We start from the raw sequence: 17,521 nt of genomic DNA on the forward strand, positions 1-17,521 counted from the left end.
ATTGTGCCAAATAACCCTCCCACCATCGGGGAGTGAGAACATCTATTGTTCCACCACCTTGTCATAGAGCGATACCATCAGAGTCTTTCATGTTTACCTGTCTGACTGGTATGAAATGGTACCTCGTTTTCATTTGTGTTTTCCTGATTACCAGGGCCATCCTTTCATGCTCACTGGACACCTAGATCTTCACTTCTAGGAGTTGCCAATTTTTCTACGTGCCTTTTTTCTTATTGCTTTGGAAGAGATCTTTATACCTTCAGTGACTTTATAAAGTTACTTAACTTCTCAGCTTCCATTAGTAAAGCAGAGATACTATCTCTTAGGAATGATTGGAAGCTGAATGAAAATCACTGGGTCCAGTGCCTGTAACATGCTAAGCCTCAAAACAAGTCACTATTTCTATTACAGTAAGTGCCCTACATACGAATGAGTTCCATTCCGAGAGCACGTTTGTACCCAATTTGTCCATAAGTCCAACAAAGTTAGCCTAAGTACCCAACTAACACAATTGGCTACAGAGTACTGTACATAATAGGTTTATAATGCTTTTCACACAAAGAATACATTAAAAAAAACACAAAAAAATAAAGAAAACAGTTTTAATCTCACAGTACAGTACCTTGAAAAGCACAGGAGCACCAGCTACATCACCGCTGCTTTTACGCTTGCTTCCGGACATCCTAGGCTTGAAATAAAGATACTGTACTACTGTACTCTATACAGTACCGTAACGTACACAAAAGCACAACCACTTGGAGAGGATGTGCGCGCGTGACAGTGTCTGCCAGACACGTGAATTAACACGTGATTGGACCTGTGAACGCACTTTCGCATCTTTGAAAGTTCACAACTTGAAGGTTCGTATGCAGGGGACTCACTGTGTCGTTATGAAGATGAATAATGAGGTTCAGGGTTGAGAGTATACGTTTCTAGCCTTTCTCCCCAATTTGTAGCCCCCTTTAGGATAAACACTGCAGAACTCGGGAAGACGACCCTGAGTACCTCTGGCTCCGATCTCCCCAGGACACAAAGACATAATATTAGGACTCTGTTGTTTATAAGTTACCACGAGGAAAGTGTGCAACGTTGACTCTCTCAGATAGTGCTTAAAAGAAACATCAGAGCTACACATCCTCCAATCTACAAGTGGCTGTGATCTTGTCTGTGAGACCATGATCCTGAATTTCAGCAATGGTTAAGTACCTGCATGAAAAGACCTCTGGGAAGAGGGAAGTGGGTGGTGGAGAATGGCAGGTAAATCAGTATTAGGGACCTGTCCGGTATTGCCGGGGTGGAAACACAGCCATGACTGCATGCGATACCACCAGGCCCAAGACCTCGCCATGTCCCCACACGTCATAAGTGATCCTCGCATAAGAAAAGTGAAAGGCCAGTCATCCTATCGCTTATCAACACAGAAGTGTGTTTTTCAATAATGACCAAAAGGACATTGACATCACCGTGGTGGCAGGCACACTGTGAAAATACGTCTCCAATATTTATCCAATATCCAGAAGCACGTGTTCCTAAGGACATGGTGGTGAGCTAGAGAGACGCAAAAAAAAGGAATCACATAAGCTTCTCTGCCTGGACCCTTAAGATATTTAGTTTTGTGCTGAGATCCTCCAGATCGGCTTCTACTCAGTTGCATCCTGGCCTCTCCTTGGAGAAAGGCCATGTTCATTTTTATGAACTCTGCCAGTGGAGTCAGGGAGCATATACAGCTGACCTCCAGGCCGATCAAGCAGTCCTGACACCAGCTTCAACCGGTGACTAGTGGAGTCCCTTTTTACACGTACTTGCAGCTCATCTAACATTCAGAACGATCTTCCTCCATATTCAATTTCCACCGGCACTAAAGGAACCAGAGACTTTCCTTAGTGACCCTCTGCCTGTCTTTTGCATAGTAATCATAGGTAAGAGTCAACTCCAGACCAAATATAATTAAGCCATCTTCTGACATCTATCTGGGTGTACTGCTTTCTTCCTTAAATGTGTGCCAAGTTTCCACTTCCAAGAAGTTAAACTGCCATGTAGCAATGCCGTGGTGATAAGTAATCAGACACTGTAATGGAAAATTAGCTGTGTTTTTATTTAGAGCATTCATTTTAACAAGACATTTCTTTTTCCAACTGTTATTAAGCTGCAATAAAAATAAATTAAATCCTAAGGATCTGCAAAGGTTTTCTGGTTAAATAAAAACAAAAACAAAAAAGAAGAAGAAGAAGAAAAACCGCCTCTTCTCCTAGAGTCAGAGTATTTCTTATTTTGTTAACATCACTAAGTTGGTACACGGTCCTGGTCTGAACCCCATTCCCGGTAAATTCTAAGGCCAATTCTAACCCTGTCACCCGTGCTGTGGACAGAGGAACAACCCTTCCACCGTCACGGCAGCTGACCCGGAGGCAGTCATGCCAGGCGGGACGGAGGGCCTTCGCCACATGTGGGAAGTCTTCACCCAAATGTTCTCTCTCCTCTCTCTTTTTTCCTCCCTGTTTTGCTGCTCCCAAGAGACTTGCAGCCAAGTGATTCGCAACAGTCTGGCAAGCACCTGTGGGCTTTGGCAAGTCCTGGGTTAGAAGGCGGCTAATCCAGCTCAGTGGGGTCCGTCTCTGATGCCCCAGTACAAACACCACCTCCTCGAGACAGGAATGGAAAACAGCATTCCCCAAGAGAGAATGCAAAGTGAGGCCTCCACCTGTCCACCTCATCCAAAGCCTTGCAGCCCTCTAACCATGTTCCAGCTAAGGGTTCAGCAGCAGGTGTAGCCAAGGGACGCGAACTGACTTCACTGGGGGCGGAAGAGTGGCCGGCGTGGTCCGCAGGCTCCGCAACCCCCATAGAAGTTCCCAGGCTTTGTACTAAGGCGGGAGCCTCAGATCCGTGCCCCACCTAACTTCCGTCTCTGTTCCTCTTCCTCCCGACCTCAAAACAAAGTGCAAACAGCACCTAAAAATGCTTCTGGGTTAACCCTGATTCAGTCACGCTAAATGCTGGGCAGGGCACTCCCCACCCCCCCACCCCCACCCCCGCCCAGGCTCTTCCCTGAAGGCGCCCCAGCAGGTGTCTAAGTCAAATCAACGTGGGCATTTTACTCTCCAAGCAGGGACAGAAGAATTTCAGAAGCCACCTTCGTGTTGCCCCCAGGGTCATTCGGACGCTGAACTACATACCAGGCGGAATCAAGTGGCTTCAAGAACTTCAAAGAAACCCACGCTTTTTCTTTTTCCCTATTCCTTCCCTTTTTTTGTTTTCATCTCTCTTTACAATCTAAACAACAATTTACCGTCCTTACTGCTTTTCAAATAGATTCCTGGGATGGAAAAACCTAACAATCTTCTCATTTAGATTCCTGAGGTACGTTAAAACCAGCAGCTATATACCAGCCACGCTGGGATCACAAATTTTATTTTCAAGCCAGAGGTAACAACCAACCCTGCAGGAAACTGGTTTCATAAAAGATCTACTGCATATACAATTTCAGTTGAGTTGTATTTAAGGAGGTTAATATGACAATTTTGGTGTTGATAATACCCTTTAAGTGGAGTTCAAAGAGAAAATTCCAGACGGTAAGCAAACGGATTAAATTATCATAATGTTTCACAATTCCAAAGTGCCCACATAGACTCTAGAGGACCACAAAAAAGAGCTTGGCAGTGGCTCTACAGGTGTTTCAGAGAAAGATTTAAAATATCCCAACTGTTAGCCAAGACTTAGAATAAACTTAAAAATAATGGCAGTGGACTTCCCTGGTGGCTCAGTGGTTAAAAATCCGCCTGCCAATGCAGGGGACACAAGTTTAAGCCCTGGTCCGGGAAGATCCCACATGCCGCAGAGCAACTAAGCCCCGTGCGCCACAACTACTGAGCCTCCGCTCTAGAGCCTGCGAGCCACAACTACTGAGCCCATGTGCCACAACTACTGAAGCCTGCATGCCTAGAGCCTGTGCTCTGCAACAAGAGAAGCCACCGCAATGAGAAGCCCGCGCACCGCAACGAAAAGTAGCCTCTGCTCACCACAACTAGAGAAAGCCCGCGCAGCAATGAAGACCCAACGCAGCCAAAAATAAAAAATAATTTAAATTAAATAAATTAAAAAAAGTAATAATGGCAGTGCCGTCAACAAGCAAGTGTAAATATTTGTTGAATTAAATTATTGAATTAAATGATACTGAAGATTATAGACCTTTGGAAAGGCATTTTAACTTGCTAAATTTCTAATCATTTTCCCATTCGCTGTTAGAAAAATGATAACCAGCGAATAAATTGCTAATAAACTATTCACTCATTAAAACTGACCCCTAAGGAATCCCTCAGTGTCTCTATTTAACAAAGGTGTCATAAAATTTAAGGAGTAAGGAGACAACAGCTGAGGATCCTGAAAGAGCTCAGCTCCAAATATATCCTGACCTTGGATGAGTCCTCTATCCTGGGCTTCCCTCAATTTACTTACCCTTAGAATGGGAACAGGAGAGGCAGTGATGAGTGATTTGCTAATGAAAGCGTATTTGCCTCTGGTAGAAATACAAATGCTTGTTAATAAAGATCATTTTCCACACCCCCAGTTTGCATTTCTCTATCAACGTTCCAGTGCCCAGGATCCAGGCTCCCAAGATACTCCAGGTTTTGGTCTCCAACTAAAAGACTGAGCTAGGATTGGGGGAATCACTGGAGCCAACTCATGAAGTGGCAGCAGACTCCCTGACCCCCATCACAGGTCCACACCTCATTTCATTTTTCACCAGGATGACACCCAATCTTTGTGATAAAAATGAGCCCAAGGACACCACCCCAAAGAACTTTTTTCTCTTGGACCCACCAAAGACTAAAATGTTCTCAAAGCCCGCTCCTAAGATAAACACCCTTCCCCACATGCCCCTTTTAAATGGCTGGTCAACTGTCCCTCGGGTGTGACCGCACAGCTTTATCCCGGGTGTGTAATGGAGCTGGAAGAATCTTCCTGATTTCTCAGTACCCTAATATGAAAGACGGCGGTGTACAGTGCGGGCTGAAACTATGTCTAAGCCCTGATGTGACCCTAGCACTTCGCAAAAAAAAAAAAAAAAAGTATGTTCTGCTTAGGAAGGCTGGTCTGTGGTCACTGTGATTCCTCCCAGTCAGCTCTGTAAGACTGGCCGCTGGAGGTCACGGGGAGAGCCTACAGAACCCTTCTGCCAGAGGAGACAAAAAGAATTAAACTATAGGTTTTAGTGAAATCACTAAAAGTCATGCAGGGGCCATGGGTTGTAAAACGTACAAATACCTGTATTCACCTCCCCCCAAATGTGCGTGTACAAGTCCTAGGGTAATTCTAGGTTATAAGTATCGGTAATTATAATAAGTTGTAAGTAATTATGCACAGTACTTAGGTTTCTCAGTATCATCTTATGAAAACTCTTAGGGTAAATTGTTACATCCTTGTTTTTGTGAAGCAAGTTACTCATTTTTTCCAAACACCCCTCAAATTTAGAGAGTCTGCCTATTTCTAAAGATCAAACTGAAAGAGAGATCCCTCAAAGGGAACCGTGCCGCTACCTCTGCAATCTATTCCGTCCTGAGAAGCCAGTTCAAGGGACTCTTCCACCAAGAAACATTAATCACAACCAGAAAAATAAAACAATGCACCTGAGAGTTAAACAATATTTATGATATCATAAACTGCAAGTCATTTTTGGCCCTCAATCACCGTCAACGTTCTAATGTTTATGAGAGATCATCACCGGCTTCTAAGGGGCAATACAGTTCCATTATGAGTGAGGATTACTGTTACCAGATTTTAACGTAAGAACAACATGTCATAACTAAATTCATTCTAAACACGTTCCATACCTCCTCAACAGTCTGAATAACAAACTTTTTTTTCAAATGGAGGATCTCTTGGGGCTTGGTTTTTAAATTTTATTTTAAATTTAATGACAAATGTTCCTTTAGTTTGGCTTTAAGAGGAGGATTCCTTTACTCAATATCTATTATGTGATGCAGGAGATCTGTTAGGAAACTTAAATCAATCTGGAGATTGCTCCCTAAAACTAAAATTACTCTATTTTAATAAGGAAGGGCCTGTTCAAATAAACAATTGTTTTTGAAGATGAGAAGTCCGTCAAGGTTAGGGTGTCTAATAATAAATGACTGTCAAGTGATTACCTACCAGATGAGAAATGTTTCCATTTCTCAGTTTACTTGAATATACATGCTCTCCTGCCCGAGATCAGCATCATAAACTGACATTAGGATTTTGCTAAATCTGAACGACATGGTTTGCCTAATTATGTAGCGGCTTTTTAAACGCTGTAGCTTTTTTTCCACCACAATTTCATGTATTTACTGTGCACGGTGGTCACTTTATTATCTTAGTTTTCATTATTTAAGCTGACAAAGGTCACTTCTGTTCGTTATATAAATCTTAAAACAGCAAACCAAAGGATGAGATAGTTCAGTAACTTTAATTCCAATTTATGCCTTTCACTTGATTTGAACATTTTATGCATTGGTTCCACCAAAAGTGCTAAATATTTATCTCTACCCAGAAAAAATATATATATATATATATAGTTTCATTATGAATGCCAGCAACTTATTGCTGTTTTTTAATTAATAAAAAAAAGATTAAGTTCATCCAATTTAAGATTTGTGATCCTGAACATAACTGTTAAAAGCAACAAAAATGCTTTGAAAGCATGGTATTTGCAAAACCTTTGAGAAGTCGCTAATGGTATTCCCATGATCTAATACACGTAAGGCTTTAACTGTAATCGTAAACCCACTGAAAGCTTATGATCTGAAAGGATGGACTATTGTAGCCAGTTTTTGTGGGTTTAATTCCACTGGCAAATCCCAGTTTCTATATTTTAAATCTCAACTAGAGCAAAATCACAACACATTTTCAAAAGAACAACCTAAAGAAATCAAGCATGGGAACAATAAGGCAAGAACGCCAGTGCCAACAACCACCCTCTCCCACAAACCATCAAAGAACTCCAAAAACACGAGGCTGAGCACAACTTTTAGTTCGTGAAATATGTGCGATTCACTTTTAACACTCACAAAAGTACATATGAATCGCTGTATTTTCCTCCGATGTATGTCCCACACAAGGTTCAATAAAACACAAAACTTAGTCAGCCTCGACTGATGACTGGGTCATTGTTTTTGGAGGCTGTTTATTACTCTTCCTCTGGCATGATTTCTATGATCCAGTTCTGTGACTGCTAAATAGGCCAGGAAAAGCTGCCTTCAAGTCAATGCATGGCGCGAAGTCGCTAAAAAGTTTGCCCGCATCAGGCTATGCCTAGGTGCTTAGGAGAAGCTGTTCTGCTTTGTCCTAGGGACCTCCAGGTACGCAGTGTCTTTTCAGGGTGCGAGAGATTTACGATTAAAACGGATCCTCTCTTTTTCCTTTAAGGGATTTGAGTTCTCATGGCAAATGATTATTTATGCTCAAAACAAGAATCAGCCTAGTTCCCCGCTCCAAGATCTACGCAGACAACTCATCCCAGGTGTAACGCATGGCAGACATACAAATGTAAAAACATCAATCACATCTATCTTGTTTTTCAAATTTCTTCCTCGTATCTTGTTTCGTATATTTCTTGGCTTTTAAAATGCAGTATTACAAGTCTTGTTCTGGGCTACCAGGCCTAATTCCACCTTACAGACAAAATGTATTTTACAAAGGAGTAATTGAGTATAATACTCATTTTATTACCAAATACATGTAGGAACAAGTTGGTTGTAAAAGAACTTTACTGTATGTACTTACACACGTATTTACTGATTGTCCTAGAGAGCCTATCAATGGAATCAACAGAAAATGCAGTATTCCAAGCACAGTGTACTAGCAGCCTCTTGGCCTGAACGTTCCAAAAATATCTTTCAAAGCCACTGCTATCTTTTCAGTTTACTTTTTCAAAGTAAGTACAATTAAATTCATTTATTTCATGCTACCCATGCAACAAATATACCGTCAAAGGGTCTTTCGGTTTGGAAATACTAAATTTTTACCTTCAGTTGAAAGCAGGGTCAATAACTTTTTTGATAAAAATTGCTTCAATTTTTTTTTTTTCGCTATACCCACGTCTGGAGAGCCTAAATCCTTATAATGCCAGGGCACTATGAAACTTGGAGCTTCTTTTAATGCAAGTTTTTTAGAAATAACTTTGGATTTATTTTCTACATAAACCTATGGCTTTTCAAGTATATTTATTAAGTGTTCTTTATTTTTACTACGGGTCTCGTTCTTGTGGAGAAAGCAAACCAGATTTGAGGAGTGTTTTTATCGTGATCATTGTTTTTTAGTCACTTAAAACTCACAGGGTTGACCTCCTCAGCTGGCTCCACAACACGACACATTCCAGAACTACTTCCCCAGAGGGAGATCCTTTTAAGTAAAGTTCAGCGGATTTTGCGGGGAACCTCGGGATACTGACTTACTTGTAAAATTCCCAGTGGAGACAGGAGGAAGTTGGACGAGTTAACTCAAGGTGAGAAGCAACGCCACTTCCTGAGACAATGATTTAAGTGCTCAACCAGGTCAAGGGTTTGAACTTTCTTCCTGAAAACCACAGCAGCGCTGGGAAGGAGGAAGGCTCTCCTGCCAGCAGATCCCAGGCGCTGCGGGGCGCCGGCTCTCGGGGGCGCGCTGCCTTGACTGCCTTTGTAACCTTGCCATTGACACCTTGCCGGGCCCCTTCCAGGTTGCAGAGGCCTCTGCAATGCTCGCCTCGGACAAGTCTAGTCCTCTTGCAGGGGCCCACAATTCCCGGGCCCCTTCCTCTCGCCCTTGGGTGGGAGGACAGAGGTGGTCAAGCGCCCGACCCCGGCACGAAAGCGGCCACACCCCACTGCGCTCCCGCGGGCCGTCTTACCGGTACAGGAATGCAGGGGCTTGGGTCGCACGACCAGCGACGGGCACATGGAGTAGAGGGAAAGTTTCTCAAAGTAGTCGCAGGTCTCCTTGGAGAGGATCTCGTCGATCATGAAAGTCTTGTAGCGCCTCCTGGCTGCTTTGAGCTGGCCGGGCGAGCTCAGCCTCAGCTCTGCGTGGCAGTGCATGGTGAGCCCGGGCGAGCGCCCGCCGCCCGAGGCCGCGGGGCTGGCGCGCCGGCGGGGGCCTCCGGCCGGCTCCTCGGCGACCGGGAGGCGGCGGGGCTCAGGAGGTCCGGAGGGGAGCCGGCACCGGGCGCGCGGGCTGCGCGTCTAGACCCACCCGCGGATCAGCATCTTCGCCGAGCCTTTTGGGGACAGTGCAGCTGTCAATCAGCGCGCGCTTCCCGCAGGGCCTGGTGCTGAGCCGCGCGGAGGGCCGGCCGCTCGGCGCCCACCCCGCCCAGCCCGCCTGTGTCTCCCGGGGCGGACCTGCGCGCCTCGTGCCCGCCGCTCTTGATAGCCTTCTCCAGCCTCTCAGCGTCTCACGCTTGTCTGCGTGCCTATTTTAAGACACTCGCTCCGGCTCTCCTCCCCGCCCCCATCCTGGGACGAGCTCCAGGTGTGTGTGTGCAGTGTGCGCGCCCGTGTGTGCGCGCGGTGCGGGGAGCGCGCGCCGCCCCCGCCAACGGGCTAGGCCTCCGGGGGCCGCTGCCCACGCGGAGCCCCGCGCGCCACCCTCGCGCCGGGCCTGCCGCGCTCCCAGCCGTGCTCCCATCGCCGGCAGCCGGCGGGCGGGCACGTCCTGGTCTGTTAGTAGAAAGAAGTCGAGACTTCGCCGAGGCTCCCGAGACTGCGGGCCCCAGAACCGGCGCCCCCGAGGAGCTGAGTGCCTTCCTGCCTCCCCACGTGGACTTCCGCGCGCCGTTTCCCAAGGACGGCGCCCGCCCCTAGCGTCCCCTACGCTCGCAGCCGGCTCCCAGCCCGCGCGTTCTGGCACCCGGAGCCTACGCCGCGATCGCGAACTTGACCGTTCCACGGAGATACCAAACCATCAATGACCTTTGCCCTGTCCGTTATCCCCATAGTAAACTGTTAAAAAAAAAAAAGTAATCAAAAGCACGTGTTCCCTTTTTATTTTTGAGCTCTGTTTATAAACCTTTTTTCGTCCCCAGAAGGGCCAGCGCAGCGGGACTGCCGGGTGCGGCGAGTCAGCCCGGTCGTGGCTCCTGGTGCCCGATACTCTGGCACCACGGCTTTCGTCCCCCGGGTCCCTGGCGACGCGTAGGGTTGGGGGAGCCGCGAAGACACGCGTTCATTAGGTGGTTTGTCTTCTGCCTCTTGGGCGCCTAACTTCCGAGTCTGTCCCAATCAGTATCTGAACGAACTTTTGTTTTCAGTTGGAATTGTTGGGCGAGGGGCGAGGGGACCCCACCCAGCCTCGGCACCCGGACCTTCCCGCTGCCCGCGTCCTGCCCCCTCGCCCGCTCTCGGCAGAAACTGCCGGTGCTGCCGGTTTCGCGCAATTATGCCTGGGAGTTAGTTTGCACGGGGCCGGAAGGGAAACGCACGGTAAGGAGACTGAGAATTACAGACGCGGATGGTCTTCTCCGAGACCGAGTTTGGGTATGGTGACATCTCGCGGCCCCAGGTAACGGCGGGCTCGCTGCAGAGCTGCTCGCCCTGCAGCCCGAGTCGCCGCGGAAGCAAGTGGACGCGCGCGCCAGGGCCAGTGGTTCAATTCAGAGGGAAGGGGAAAGCCTGGAGAATAGGCACTGAGAGAAAATAGTAATAAACCGAATCAGAGCCTTGCATTAGACGTGGCCCGCAACGCGCCTTTGAGGAACTTCATTCCCGAGGTGTTTGCGTGCGCCCTGGCTCCCCTCCCCTCCTCCTCTCCATTTAGAACGGTTTTCGTTTATTCTCATGATATCTCCTTATGCTTATTCTTCTCCTCCCGGAGCGGCGGCTTGAGGGCCCGCGAGAGCTGCGGCCGGGTGTCCCGGTGGCTGCGCGCGTCCCGCCGCAGAGCCCAGAGGTCGCCGCGCTGGGCCCGGCGCGTCCGCGGCTGCGGTGGCCGGTCCCAAGGCCTGTCCGCTGCCCCGCGCGGGGCCGAGAACGCTCCCAGCTCAGCCCGGGCAGCGCCGCTCGGCGCTGCGACCCAGGGGTCCTCCTGGACGCCGGCGGAGCAAGGACTCGATTCACCACGAGCGGGGGACCGTTCCCAGGGGCGCGGGGTTCGCACCGAGGACATTGTTGGGTGGGGAGTTATATGTCCCGCTGGAAAGTGCAGAGCTGTCGACAGCGCCGAGAAACTGCGTGTTTGGTGGGATTGGAGGGCGCGGCGTGGCGGAGACCCCCGAGCCTCTGCACCGCACCCGGTGACCCTGGAGAGGGACCGAGCGTTAGCCCTTCGGACCCTCTGTCGGGCCCTCACGTTACGCGCGCGCCCCGTTACTCTTCAGGCCCAGTCTTTTCCTCCACCTCTTGTCCCGTCCTCTAGCCTCGCCGGCTCTTCCGGTTCCTTCCACCGCCACAGGCCCCTTTCCTCCGCTTCCGTCCATTTCCCCTAACCCACTGTTCCCAGCACCCCGGGCCTCCTCTGCTGGATCGAATTCCCCCATCTCTCCTCCGCATCTTCCATCTCTTTCTCTTTTCCTTTCTTTCCTCTCTTCCTTCCCTCTCTTCAGACCCAATAAATTAAATAATAGCTTATTGGATTTTCCATCTTTTCTATTTTCTACCACAGAGGCAAGAAATCTCATAGGGGGTCTGAGAGCACAAGTCCCCAGGTATTGGAAAGAGAGATTCCAGATCTTGGGAGTCTGGAACCTTCAGCTTTCTGTCGCTTATAATCAAAGCTGAGCCTCAGTTTTTTCATTTGTAAATGATAATCATAATACGTACTTCACAAGGTTAGCCTTTCATAATCCATGGCTACACGGCTCTTCCCTTCAGTGGGAATGCCCACGGCACCCCATCCCCTCCCTCCTTCGCTGCCTGGAAAACTAATTCAAGGCCCATCTCAAATGTCACCTCCTTTGGGAAAGATCCCACACTCCCCAAGGCTGTCCTTGCTGTTCCTACCTCTATCTTAGAGGTTCCTTTACTGTATTATTGCCTTCTGCATATTTCTTTCACCCACTGGACAATTCGTCTTGTATCACCAATACCAGCATAGCACTGGCACATAGTAGGTTCTCAGTACCCGTCATGAATAAATTAATGCATGAGAGCTGGGATAATTATATAATGTGTGTAAGACCCGAGCACACGGTGGGACTTCAGATCTTCACTAGTTGTACTACATTTGTCTTTCTCCTTAAATGAGCCTCTCTTTCCTTTATATTTTTGGTTTTTCAGTAACGGCATCCAGCCCAATTCCCATTTTGCACTCATCTCTCTCTTTTCACTCCCTCTCTCCTGATCTCAGACTGTAAAGGGCTTTCGTGGGAAGAAGCACACCCCAGCTGTCAATCATGAAGTGGGGCTTTGGTCAGGAATAGTCAGGGGTTTTGTTTCCAACATTAATGAAGTGGCTGAAACAGCAAACATCTGCCTAAGAGCCTCAAACCTTTTCCAGCTGCTGGAGACCCACAGACACTTCCCAGCCTCCTGTGACTGTACCCCGGCAGTGTCTGCCCCTCTACCGGGAGGAACACACATGGAGAGGAACAGACCTGTCTGTACCCAGCCACGCTTGCTCAGGCAGGAATGGAAGGGGATAAAAATGAACATCACCAGGAGGCTTCAGGAGATCAGCTCCCCTCCCCCATCCGGCGCCTGATTCCTGGGGATAGAGCCCAGCCAGAAGGAAGGAGGCAAAGACACCTGTGCAAAGTTAAAAGGTTCTGACAACTAGAAACCAAAGAATCACTCTTTCCCATTTCAGCTGACAGCCAGTGTCTCCATTCAACTAGAACACATGAAATTTATTAAAGCAAAATGGTATTTGAAAACCCTAGGATGGCATTTAAATAGGATCTAACCCTAGGTAAATGAGCTCAGCTTCATTTTTTGTGTAACTATCCTTTTATAATCCTGGGCTTTGTGTCGAGGTAGATGTCAGAAGCGGCCGGGGCACAAGTCTTCCGAATACATGAACTCATTTGCAATCATCTTCTACAAGTGGGGGGAGTGGAGCGGAAGCCCTCCTTACACTCCAGTAAAGTGTGTTTAATAACTTGTATTTCAGTTGCTAAGATTTGAAATGGTTTCAGACATGTAAAAACAAAATAGGGAAAGCCTTGTAAGTTAATATTCCCCTGGGCCCCAGGGCCATGCCAAAACTCCTGCCTGTGGAGCCCAGCACCGCAGACTTGCACAACAAGAAGTTGAAGGAAGAGAAGAAAGCCAGCTTATTTTTAATGATGATATTAATTTACAAAAACTGCTCTCATACACTGTAAAGCATCTTTTTAAGAGAGGGCACAAATGTAATCCACTTGACAAATGGGCTTGGAAATGTCTGAATAGGTCTTTCTTTCTCAAAACATCTTCCTGGAGCAAAAGTTTACAGAAAAAAAAAAAAAGACGATGGCTGTATCTACAAAGCACCTAACAGTTATGTGAAGAGTGAAAATGCAGTAAATCATCCAAAAGTTTCCAACTTTTTAGAAGCTTGGTATACAGATTAAAACCATTCGTTAAAAAATTTTTTTAAAAAGCCATTTGTTTTGCTGATTATTTCCCTTTTAAAATTGTGCTATCCTGACATGAAACAGCCTTACTTCTGCCTGTGTGTCTCAATTATCCCATTGGATATAGCCAGGAAAATAAAATTGAATCACTCCTATCTTTTCCATAATATTGTAGAAATGGATATTGATGTTTGGAGTATCACTGATTTTGACTTTTTTTTTTTTTTTTTTTTGTACATGATACCCCTCGCTAATGAGAAAGCTTCCACAAGAGAGGAGAATCACTTTGAACATGTCATGGAGCAGTGCCCTGGCTGCCTGGGGCAAGTGGAAAGAACTTTTGAGTCAGGCGAACCTGTGTTCCATTCCCAGCCCAATCACTTAGTAATTTCCCTGACCTCTGGTCTTCAACCACAACATGGGGTGACGATAGCCAGCTCAGCTTTACTGGAGGATTCTATGGAAGATTGTGTGCACCGCACTAACTTATGAAATGCCAGGCTTCCCACTGCCTTCACGTTGAGTTCAATAAAATAATCAATTCGCTTTCAAAAACCATCACAAGATAAAACTGCCTTTTTAAAAAAGCATCAGGGCCACTGCTGTTTCATGTGTTTGGGGTTGGTTTTTGTTCAGTGTTCAGAACCTGGGAAGCAATTCTCTTTCAAAAACCATCACCATATAAAACTGCATTTTTAAAAAAGCATCAGAGCCACTGCTGTTTCATATGGGTTTGGGGTTGGTTTTTGTTCAATGTTTAGAACCCAGAATCAACGAAGAAATAAAGAGTGAGAGGAGCTGGCGTTAGAGTGAGGGACTATCGTTAACCGAAGGAAATGGCCCTGGCCACCAAGCGTCCCTAAGTGCTACTCAACATCTGGCACCTGCAGCCACAGACTCAGCACATCTGCAGGCGTCAATCATTCTAACCAGCACTTCACAAGAGAATGGCTCATATATCGTTGTTATGGCTTCTGTCTGCAGAAAAAACCCGCCATGATCCTGCACCCACTGGGTGACATCTCATCCAAATCATCTCGTAAAGTATTTTTATTCTCTTCTCTGCATCACGCAGGCCTCGATTAGGTTTCATGTGAATTCTCTGTAATCCGCCCTAACACAGCCGGCCAGCAGCAATGAACCCAGCGAGGCAGGGTTGCAAAGAAAATGAGCAGTCAGTCTGTCGTTGACATGGGCTGTTATCAAGGACAAGAAGGTTCCTGTGTCAGCCAGCGCAGGAGAAGACTTGTGGAGCCAGTCTGCCTCTGACCATACGAAGGAAAAACAACGCTCGAATGATTAACTTGCTGGTGTGATTGTTATTATGCTAATAGACAACAATGTTTACCAAGAGCACTGGGTGCAGAGTGCCAACCAGAATGGAATGGTCTCTGCTCTCCAAGCTCTAAGGAAAAGGAAGTTTGTATGCACTCTTGGACACAGGTGCTAATCACCCACTTAGGTCTAAGTGTAGGGGGCGGCGTGTGCACGCCTGCCTGTGCCTAGGTTCTATAAACGTTTTTTTCTTTAATATAGGAATGAAGAGAGGGGTAGGAAAGGACAATGGAAAAAAAGGGAAATAAGAAACATTCGGAAACCTTGTTTACTAAACAAATTCAAGAGGAATCTTTAATCTTAGAGGAGGGAAAAGAAAACCGAGGCTAAGTGAGTCGTCCAGCCCAAAGTTTGACATTTGTTGTATCTTTCCGTCCCACGCTCAGCCTAGGTTAGCAGGCTTTTAGACATGGAAAGATGTGCAGACTGTTTCCTTTTCTAAGGAATAAACCACAATTTGAAATCTTTCTTCTGGTGATAGGCTTTTAAGAGAAAGTTGACCTCGGTGAGTTATTTATAATGAATATTTTTATCTTCACTAGAGATTACAACACAGCAATTGTGCTCAAAGCAAAATGGAGAATCAAAAAATAACGTGGAGAATTCTGGCATTAAACATTCTCATAAAAAACACTCAAAAACTTAAGGAAAATGCAATTGTATCATTTTCTAGATAATCTGAGTCAAATGAAATTCTGCTGCAATCTTTTCATCTGGGGATTTTTCTGCAGAGAAGTATTTCATTTCACTTTGAGCAGACAGCCTCACAGACAATTTTTATAGGTCTCTAATACTGAAGCTTTTCCTTGCTTTCTTTCAAAAGTTACAGAGATGCTCAGATCTAAATAGGCTATAAATTACTAAAGTAAATGACTGAGATGGTGCCAATCTCTGCGCATTTCAATTACACAAGCAGCCTGCCTTTTAAAAAAGGGATTTGAAGTCATCACAGAACAGAGAATCCTCAAATTCTATTGCCAGTCCACATCCTGATACGTTTACTTAAGTCAATTATTGAGTCTCTTAGATTATGTCTACATAAGCTGCAGAAACATCTGGTCATTTCAATCAGTTCAATAAAAGATTCTGCCAAGCCAGGGGAAAAAAATTAGTCAAATTAGTCATTTGTACAGCAGAACAATGGGTTGTTTTCTCAGGGTAGACAGTAAGTGGATATAGCTCAAAAGGTTTTAATTTTCTCTTCTGAAATCAGTTCCTGAAGGAGGTTTTGATTTTTATCAGTTAATGTTTGGGAGGGGTTCTGACAGATCTTCAGTCCAAAATGTCATGGGTATGAAGATGGCGTAGCCATGTCTCTGAGACAATTCTGTGCTCATTTGAATTCTACATTCTCAAGGTTGAGACCACGCCAGAACTAAGCCAGACTGGTGTTTGTTAAATGTTGAAAAATAAAATCAGCAGTACTAGAAATCACCGAATAGTGTTTATTCTCCTGGAATTTACTAGCATTCCTGTTCGCCTGTGTCCTCATTTTCGGGAAATCTGATACATTATTTGAATGACCAAATATAGGCGAATACAGCTTTTTCTTTAAATCGCTGTTGCACAGAATGCTTCTCTATAAAATCAAAACCATACAATCCTTTTATTTTTTTCAGTCTCATGTGAAATTGTCAAAGAATATTTGGAATTTCAGCTCACTGTCTTTCCAGATCACATAGAGACAGCCCCAGGGAGAAACAAATGCTCAGAGAAGGGAAGAGAAAGTTTCAGGTCCCCAGCCCAACATTCTGCTTGTATTAACCCATTTTTCCTTTCACATTCATGTTCTCATTCATGGATTTAACATCCTCTGATCCAAAAGGGTTTATAAAATGATTTGGTTCAGAAAGCTGTATTAGAATGCAAGCTCCCACTTGCATAAATGTATTAGAAGAAAAAGACATTTTTATATTTTTTTGGGCAACATGAAATACAGATAACCTACCTATGTCTAGTTTTACACAGCTTTATTCTCTGCATAGATTCAAAGGTTGTTTTTAAGACACAACAATTAGAAATAATAATTGTCATAAACTGACTAATGTAAACTTTATATTAAGTCTGAGATGACCCACCCTCCTACTAAATATTCCAGGGTACATGACCTCTTAGGCTGCTGTGTATACCTTGTAAGATGTCTGTATCTTAATTGTCAAAGGTTAGTTGTTAATGAATTAGTCAAAAAGAAAAAAAAAGTCTTTCTGTCTCCTTTAGGAGAGGAAATAGCTCTTTACTTTGAGGACAAAGAAATTCAAAGAAATCTAGTTTCCTAGGTAGGAGGAAGATAGTTTTTGAAAAGGAGAAAAAGTTTTATTTAGAACTTTAGTACGAGGAGAATCTTGCTTTACAAAATCTGGAGTTCAGTAAAGGAACGATGCTTACGTAGCTAAGGGGAAGGATTTTAGTTCTGACATGGGGAGACTGGAAGTTGGTAGGATTAAGACTTTGGAGAATTCAGCAGAAGGACTCTAGATTAGGAATAGGATAAACTAGGGGGATCCAACGGGGGCCAGAGGGTAGACTGTAGTTGACTTCTTGTGGAAAGAACGAGAATTTGTTTTCCATCTGGAGGTACTAATTGTGCAGAGTTTATACCTTCATTTATCCACTATAATTTTAGAAAAGTAGGTTTTACAGCCCCGAAGACAACGGCTTAGAGACCAGACAGAGAGCAGCACA

At 45.5% G+C, this 17,521-nt stretch overlaps 1 protein-coding gene and 1 long non-coding RNA gene across 2 annotated transcripts in view; one reads left to right on the top strand and one right to left on the bottom strand.

Moving 5' to 3' along the window:
* The window catches only part of BARX2 (BARX homeobox 2), a 69,516-nt gene extending 59,733 nt beyond the window's left edge, over window positions 1–9,783 (bottom strand). Inside the window, exon 1 of the mRNA XM_019942065.3 lies at window positions 8,867–9,783. Within this exon, the coding sequence (XP_019797624.1) occupies window positions 8,867–9,053 (187 nt within the window). The 5' untranslated portion in view covers window positions 9,054–9,783. The remainder of the gene's footprint in view (window positions 1–8,866) is intronic.
* LOC141279298 (uncharacterized) lies at window positions 3,341–8,082 on the top strand. Its single transcript, XR_012333264.1, has 3 exons — window positions 3,341–3,360; window positions 7,405–7,524; window positions 7,786–8,082. It is a non-coding gene; the product is annotated as an uncharacterized lncRNA (long non-coding RNA).
* Window positions 9,784–17,521: the final 7,738 nt, after the last annotated feature.

The sequence above is a fragment of the Tursiops truncatus genome, chromosome 8, assembly GCF_011762595.2.
Source record: "Tursiops truncatus isolate mTurTru1 chromosome 8, mTurTru1.mat.Y, whole genome shotgun sequence".
NCBI lineage: Eukaryota > Metazoa > Chordata > Mammalia > Artiodactyla > Delphinidae > Tursiops > Tursiops truncatus.